Genomic DNA, 8,174 nt, shown 5'->3' with positions numbered 1-8,174 from the left:
GTTCACAAGTCCATTGTCACCACAATGGATGGTAAGCTTCAAGCATGATCTCTTTGTGATACTCCACTTGAACTTGCACATCACAACCTTGATGACGACCATCACTTGATGTCATCCTCCATGGGTTATGTGATATCTTTCTTTTGATGCACGCCCATGGAAACATACCTAACCCCACAAAGAACTCTCACGTAGACCACGGGTTAGTACAACAAAGCGTAATGGATAATGCTTACCATACCATGTGATCACTTGAGCCCTCTCGGTACATCTTCGACGCTTTGTGTGTTGATCAACTTGATTCACTGTTTGACTTAATCTTGATCAACCTTGTGTCTTATCTTCTCCTTATAACCTTGAAACCAACAAATGGTCTTCAAGCAAAGTCTGTGGATAAACCCTTCAAGTATATCCCAAGGCGACCATTAGTCGACAGGGATTGTCATCAATTACCAAAACCAAACATGGGGGCACCATGCTCTTTTAGGGGCGGTGTGGGGCTCGTAGTGTCCAAACCTGATCTGGGCTCTGGTGATCCTGTGGCCAGATCATACCGCCGGGTCGGGCTGGTGGAGGTAGTAGCATAGTGGTGTCGACGGATGCTGGTGGTTTCCTCCTTCAAGCGTGTCCACGTCTAGCTCCTATGAGCAGTGGCGTCGTCTAGTGTGCGCCTGGTGCTAGAGGAGGCTTAGACAGACCAGATCGAGTACGGATAATCCAGTCTTGGCGCGCGGTGGTGTATGACGGTTAGTTTTCGCTTGGTTTTCACCTAGTTCCAGCGCGCGGTGGTGCAGACTGACCAGTTCCGATTCTACCTCGGCTTTTCTGGTGCGCTGCGGTGCGGACCCTCTCCCAGTTTTGCGCACGGAGGCAGAGGATGGTCAGATCTAGTTTGGCTCGCCCAGGGCCTGCATGCGGCGGTGCAGACCGGTCAGGTTGGCGTGTGCTCGTTGAGTTCCTGCGTGCGAAGGTGACCATTTTGTGTTCTGGTAGTGTGGGCTTGGGCTTGTTCGGCCTGATGGCACTGGGAAGGCCTTAGATCCTGGGATGGTTGGTGGAAGACTCGGCTCCTGATGAAAATCTTGTATCGATCTTGTCGGTGCCGACGGTAATGGTGTCTACGGATGTTGTCTTCCTCCTTGGAGGTACCGTCGTGGAGCTCGCTGCTCTTGTTACCCCATGGCTTGAGGTCTCCGGGTGAAAACCCAAAATCAGGCCGTGCCAGATTGGGTGACGGTGGTGTCCTCGACACTAGTACTTACTTGGAGGCGTCACCTTGTAGACCCGATGATGGATTCCGATGCTGTTCACGGTTGTTGGCGGAGCTTCGGATTGCGGGGGTGCCGACTAGTCTTTTTTTTTCTTTTCCTTTTGCACTAGCCCTTTGGAGGTGTTCTTGTAATGCCTCTTTCTGATCAATGAATTTGGTAACTCTCCTACTAACATTCGAAAAAAATAATTATATCTCATTGTCCGTGCGTAGACCACTTCCTTGCGAATGATTTTTTATGTGAAATGGCAACCAACTTTGTTCCAAGGTTCGTGCACTACATTTCTGTTTTCTATTTCTGTGATTTTGCAGACTTGTGAATTCGAAAGAAGGATTGGCATTTTCTTTTCAGACCACACGAAACCTCAAAACCTTCCATCGTGCGATAGATGGGAATCCAATCCCAAACGGACGGCCGAGATGCATCCTGCCACCCCTTCCTTCTTCCGGTGGCCATCGTTCCCCGCAAACAGCTGTAAACTCCAGCTCCTCTCCCCGCTCGGCTCCCACTGCGATTCCGCCCAAAACGCCAAAGGCTCTGCACTTTCTGCCCCCCTCCTCCTCCGAGATCCCATCCATGGCGGCGGCCTCGGCGTCCCGCCTCCGGATCTAAAACCCCCACACAGCCATTGCGGGGTCTGTGACCGGCGCTCCGACAGCTGCACGGGTCGCGGCAGCCGACCCGGTTCGTTGCCTTGCAAGATTTGCTTTGCCGCTGCGTGTCCTGGGTGGGTGGCGGGTAGTGGGTTCGTCCATGGTTCCTTGAAATGGGTGTCTGACTCGAGGTGGGTCGGCGCTACGGACTGCCTGCTGCCGCCATGTGGAAGCAGTTCCTTGGTAAGCTCTCGGGGAAGTCGCCGAAATCCGGCGGAGGCGGGGGCTGGGGATCTCCGCCGCCCAAGTCCCCAACGTCGTATGACGTGAATGGGAGGCAGTGGGACTCGATGCGGGCGTCTCCTCCGCTCGCGGCTATCGCCGGAGCGGAGGGGGAGACAAGGGAGGACGTGTTCCTCCGGAAGCTGAACGTCTGCTGCGTGTTGTTCGACTTCTCCAACGACCGGGGCCGGGACTCTCCGGAGAGGGAGAGAAAGCGGCAGGTGCTCATGTCTCTCGTCGACTGCCTTGGCACGGCGGAGGAGCCCCTCACGGAGGCGATGGTCTCGGCCTGTGTGCGTATGTTTGCCATCAACCTGTTCAGGGTCTTCCCGCCCAAGGTCCGGCCAGGCACCGGGGCAGCTGCCGAGGCTGACGAGGACGATCCGTTCTTTGACCCCTCATGGTACCACTTACAGGTCGTATACGAGCTGCTCCTCCGGTTCGTCACCTCTCCTGTCGTTGATGTGAAGGTGGCTCGCAAGTACATGGACAATTCCTTCATCTCCAGGCTGCTTGATTTGTTAGATTCTGATGATCCTAGAGAAAGGGATTGCCTGAAGACAGTATTGCATAGGATATATGGAAAATTCATGGGTAATCGGCCCTTCATCCGCAAGGCTGTGAGTAATATCTTCTATAGGTTTGTATCCGACGCTGATCGTCACAATGGGATTGCCGAACTCTTGGAGGTGTTTGGGAGTGTGATTAGTGGGTTTGCGAAACCACTGAAGGAGGAGCATAAGTTATTTCTGTGGAAGGCATTGATTCCTCTTCATAAACCGAAGACAGTGGGCATGTATCTGCCGCAGTTGACATACTGCATTACACAGTTTATTGACAAGGAACCAAAGCTCTCAGGGACTGTGATCAGAGGCCTGTTGAAGTACTGGCCAGTGACGAACAGTCAGAAGGAGATGATGTTCTTGGGGGAGTTGGAGGAGGTGCTGGAATTGACAGAAATGCCTGAATTCCAGAAGTGCATGGTCCCATTGTTTCGGAGGGTTGCACAGTGCTTGAATAGCTCTCATTTTCAGGTGAAATTTTGTCCTAGGATATCAATCTGCAATATCCTATTGCCAGTGTTTGTTGTTTGATTAAATTTCTTTACTAGCTTATAGCGCATATACTTGGTTGTCAGAACACTCATTTAGTTAAGGGAGTCATTTCAATTGATTCTTGTGGGTGGTATTTGTATTTCAAACTAGCATCACATTTACCGCCAAGATATGTTCTGTTATATTCATTTTCAAATTATATTTTGCTCAAAGAATTCCCTTCAGAGATTCTTCACATTTGGATTTAGCTGCTATTTAATTGGCCACAAGGGCTAATGCTGAGTAATCACACCAATGCAAAATACATTCTTTCCTTTTTCCTTATGTTGTTTGTTGGAGATTTTGTTTCTTTGTATACCTATATAAAGCTTTACAGATGTGGAACACTTCTATGCGCCATGCGCTGATGGATGGAGAAACCTGTTGTTTTTGTTTGTGACATGATTTATTCTACAATTCATACACTCCTAGCCTAGAAACTAAGAATATTATTCCTGCTTACAGGTTGCTGAAAGAGCCTTATTCCTGTGGAACAATGAGCACTTGTTCGGTTTGATCTCTCAAAACCACCAAGTTATCTTGCCAATCATATATCCAGCTCTCGAAAGGAATGCTCGTTTGCATTGGAACCAATCGGTTCTGAATGTTACAATGAATGTCAGGAAAATGTTCTTTGACATGGATCAGAAGCTGCTGTTGGCTTGTCAGAAAAATTTCCAAGAGGAGGAAGAGAAGCAAGCCGCAACTGAGGAGCGGAGAAGGCTTATATGGGAGCACCTTGAGAAGAATGCCGCATTCCATCCAGTAACCAGAGACATCAGCTTTGCTGCTTTTCCTAAACCCGCTCCTCTGGTAGCTCCAACTATGACATAATATATATGTGTTCAAATGTACTTCATTCCACTCCATTTATAGCACTATGGGTGCTGTGCAGGGCATTTTGTCAATTTTGTCTCCCCCCCCCCCTCGTTTCAAAGTCTGTAATTAATAGTTTCTTATTTGAGGACGAACCTTGATTCTTTCATGGTGTACTCTCAAGTGATGGACATTTCTTTCTTTGACAAGATAATGCCGTTCTAGTCGATTGTTCTGTGAAACAACTTTGGATATGGGAGGTCATGATTTTTTACTACAGCTGGTGTCATGTGGATGCCAGTGTATTTCGAATTTTCCAGATTCTGATGAATCTGTTCACCTGATTTGATGGACGAGCAAACAATGAGGTAAGTCCACAGTGCTTTTCATGCTTGATAACTCAACTACATTGTGTCGCTTGCTTAGTAGAATAGGAAATCTGAACTTCACACAGTAAGCATTGCTACATGTTCTGGTATTGCACATCTGGCCAATTCATGGCAAGAACATTGCTGCATAATTAAGGATGATTTGCCTTTGACATGATAAATATCAAAGTCTTGGCTCAACATTGAAAAGTGTCCTTATATTTTTAACGTCTGGATCAATATTATCAATCAATGTGTAAAATCTCTTTCTTGTACCTTTATTCCCCTTCATTGTCAGCAGTGGTATTACGATTAACTGTTATCATGGATGATGTTGTCATGAATAATAATAAAGGCACTTAGTTGATAAAATCAAGTCTGGTCCCTGGTGCAAGTAGCAACCATCTACCAATGAATGCAAGAGGGACCTAATTTCACCTAAATATTCAATGGTAATCAATTCCATCCATCTACAAGCTCAGTGCACATTTCTCAGTCAGATGGATACTCATAAGAGATCTGATTCATGGCATGACTACGGATTTAGTCCCATCCAATTAGGATTTAACCTGTCTAGTTATCCCCAGAAAAGATACTCTTACAGGGTTTGGTGCGATAAGCTTGATGGACAGTAATAATACTTAATACTAATTATTGGCTTGATTAGTACCGATTCAAGGATCTAGAAATACATATACTGGTAAAATGAAGAATTTCCTATGCTGCTATTTTGTGTACATACCTTATTGAACAAACTGTGTTATATATGATTGTTCATTAAACAAAATTGTGCTATCTCTATTGCACTAGCAAACAACACATCAACTGCCACAGTTACGTTTACCCTAGTCAAGTCCTTTTTGTTCCTACTGGTGCTTGATAGTTGGACACTTGAATCGACCTGACACATTGCAATCTTGAGTTGGTCTATAAAAGGTCTCACACCCATACAGATAGCCACTGTCCACTCCATATATTTTCCTCCTTTGTTCTGCTCATAGTCCTTTTCTTCTCTTTTGGTGTACTTAGATACTTGTGTAGAGATATACATCAAGATGGACAACCCTCCGAGTAAGCAGGACATGTCCTACTATGATCATGTTCAGAAGCGCCATGAGGAGAAAGGTTGCTTATATGCATGGTAACCTTTCTGTTCTGTTATAGTTATGGATAACTCTTGTTACTCTGTTAATTGTTAAATATGCATTTTGGTCGAGTTCTTGTTGACGTATTCTGCAATGAGGAATCACTCTGATTTTGAACTTGCCTTAAGGTGTATAAGGCCACCTTAGTGAATTTTTAGTATTTATTTAATTTTATTTTAAAAAATAGAGTAAATTTGCATGATATTGCTCGTGGCGTCGAAGTTCTTTATAAAAATAGTACTCCCTCCGATCCATATTAATTGACGCTGCTTTAGTACAACCAGGGAGTATTATGTATTTCTGACTTGTCAATAACCTGTTTGATGCAACAAGTAACATAGACAAGATTTATGTGTCACGCGATCATTCTAACATACGCCAGAATACTAGTTTATGTGTCACACGATCATTCTAACAAACTAGGTAGGCAGTTTACGTCGTTTACCTTTCTCATATTTCCCAAGTCCCGTATCTTGTTATTAAACCTAAGAGTTAGCAGTACCTAACTGTGTATGAAAGAAAAAGAATCAGTATGATTTAGGGCCTCTTCAATTCAAAGGAATTTCATAGGAAGTTTGGAGGATTATGCTTCTTCGGAAATGTTCTTGAGAATATATGAATTTTTCCTATAGACTGCTTTGCATGCAATTTCAAAGGAAAATTTCCACCTAGTCCAACCTCATGGAAATTATTCTTATTTTCAGTGAAAACTATGGCAAACACTATGCCTACATTCTGTGTTTTTCATGTGGTGCAATCAGACAACCTGTGCTACACTACATATTTCTGTGTTTTTACTTCATGTGAATTCAACATGGCATGGCATCCAGTTTCTTCATTTTTCTTAGTTTGAAATCCTACAAATCAGAGAGGCCCTAGCAAACGTCACGCATTTGGTACAAAAGTATTTTAAGTTTTTAATTGAACTTTTATTGTGTTATTATAGGATTCAGAACATGGTGAAAATGATGTGGGTACAAAGTCTAAAAATTTAGGATGGCTCCTTGACAATAGCCCGGAAATGCAAAAGGTGCTCTTGGGCTTGTTACAAAGCTTTGTTTTCCCAGAGAAACTAATTAGCCTCATGATTCAACTTCCTTCCTCATTTCAGTGATTTAATCACAGTGGGGTGGGGTACATTACTTCCTTGCCGGCAAAGCTTTCGTCCAAAACATTTCCAGCACCTACCGTCAATAAGGCCCCAGTTTGGTGAGGGACTGCCATTCAGGGAGGTAGGAAGTGATCTTTCACCTTTATTCCTGAAAGGGATATCCACCAAACAAGTGACCCAAACCTTCGGCTCATTAGATAAAATGGAAAATGATATCCTGTTGGCAAGTGGTAGTAGTTACTGGTCATCTTCATGCAGCTTCGGCTGGATCTTGTCTTTCGCACTGCATCACAGAGAATTTAATTATACCATCAAATCAGTCTGAGATCACCCCAAGATGCAAGTAATTTTCAGATATTTCACTATGAATTATGCAGCGAATCTCAGTTCAAGTTACAAATTACTTCTGATACTTAATCTGGCTCCGGTTTCTGGTTAACAACTGTGGATTTTACATTGGAAGCCTGTCGCTTGCAGCCTGTTTACACTGTGCTGTTGCTTCTGCTGCTACGAGACCTGCGAGTGCTGCATGGAGTCCTTGTGCTGCTGCGGCTAATTTTAGCTGCACATTTCTGCTGTTGCATGGAGATCTGGCAGACTGGGCTGTACTGTGGAAACCCATATCGTTTCGCCTCGGTGAGATGGTGAACAGGCATATGTGCTTGTTCGAATAAAAACTGTAGTTACGTCTCTGTTGTCATGTATGTTGTTGGTCGCCAAAAATAAGAGTATGCTGTTGGTGTGTGTTTGCCTTTGACGATTGTCATGTTTAGTGCTGTCATGTTTATAGGGAGATCCTCCGATTTGTATTGAACTTTCATCTATATCTATACTTTTAAACACCCCACCATATACCAATATAAAAAGAACGAGTTGCAAAGATCCAACATATCTCACCCTTCGGTGTTTAGCGCTAAACATGTTTAGCACCATGCGTGTTTTCATTAATGTGTTTAGCACCTTGCTCTGGTTAAAACATACCTAATATCAGTGCTAATCAAGTAATTAATGTGTTCAGCACCTTGCTCTGGTTAAAACATATACCTAGCGCCTGTTTGGCAGTCATCCAGCTCCACGGAGCGGACGGAGCGACCCATCAGCTACTCCAAGAAAATAGGTCGCGGCCCGCTCCGGAGCGGGCGGAGCGGAGAGCTGCCGAACAGGGTGCTAATATCAGTGCTAATCAAGTAATTACATTCTACTAACAAGAAATGCAATTAATATCCGCCTAATATCAAAGATGCAGTTAATATCTGCCTAATATACTATTAACAAGAAATGCAATTAATGTCTTGTCTAATATGATAATATCATGTGCATTGATTACTAGTGGAAATAGGCACGGAAATACTCGGTTTTTATGTCGAAGGTTACATACAATTTTGTTATCAACCAGCACCTAAATCGGTGAAATTGTGTGTAGAATCTGATCCTCAGCCATGTTCATTGGAAGAGGTTCATTTCTACCAATTCGTTTGGGTCCTTCGTTATGGT

The 8,174-nt window shown here is 44.3% G+C and overlaps 1 protein-coding gene across 1 annotated transcript; it reads left to right on the top strand.

Annotated features, from left to right (window-relative positions):
* The first annotated feature begins 1,736 nt into the window (after positions 1 to 1,736).
* Positions 1,737 to 7,437, top strand: LOC125551446 (serine/threonine protein phosphatase 2A 57 kDa regulatory subunit B' kappa isoform). Its single transcript, XM_048714697.2, has 3 exons — positions 1,737 to 3,180; positions 3,706 to 5,565; positions 7,158 to 7,437. Exons 1-2 carry the CDS (start codon positions 2,089 to 2,091, stop codon positions 4,072 to 4,074), a joined length of 1,461 nt encoding a protein of 486 aa, XP_048570654.2. The 5' UTR covers positions 1,737 to 2,088; the 3' UTR covers positions 4,075 to 5,565; positions 7,158 to 7,437.
* The last annotated feature ends 737 nt before the right edge of the window (positions 7,438 to 8,174 follow it).

The sequence above is a fragment of the Triticum urartu genome, chromosome 1A (genome assembly GCF_056163025.1).
Source record: "Triticum urartu cultivar PI428250 chromosome 1A, HENAU_Tu73, whole genome shotgun sequence".
Taxonomy (NCBI): Eukaryota; Viridiplantae; Streptophyta; class Magnoliopsida; order Poales; family Poaceae; genus Triticum; species Triticum urartu.
The sequence above is the reverse complement of the archived record's forward strand: the minus strand, read 5'-3'. Positions and strand labels throughout refer to the sequence as shown.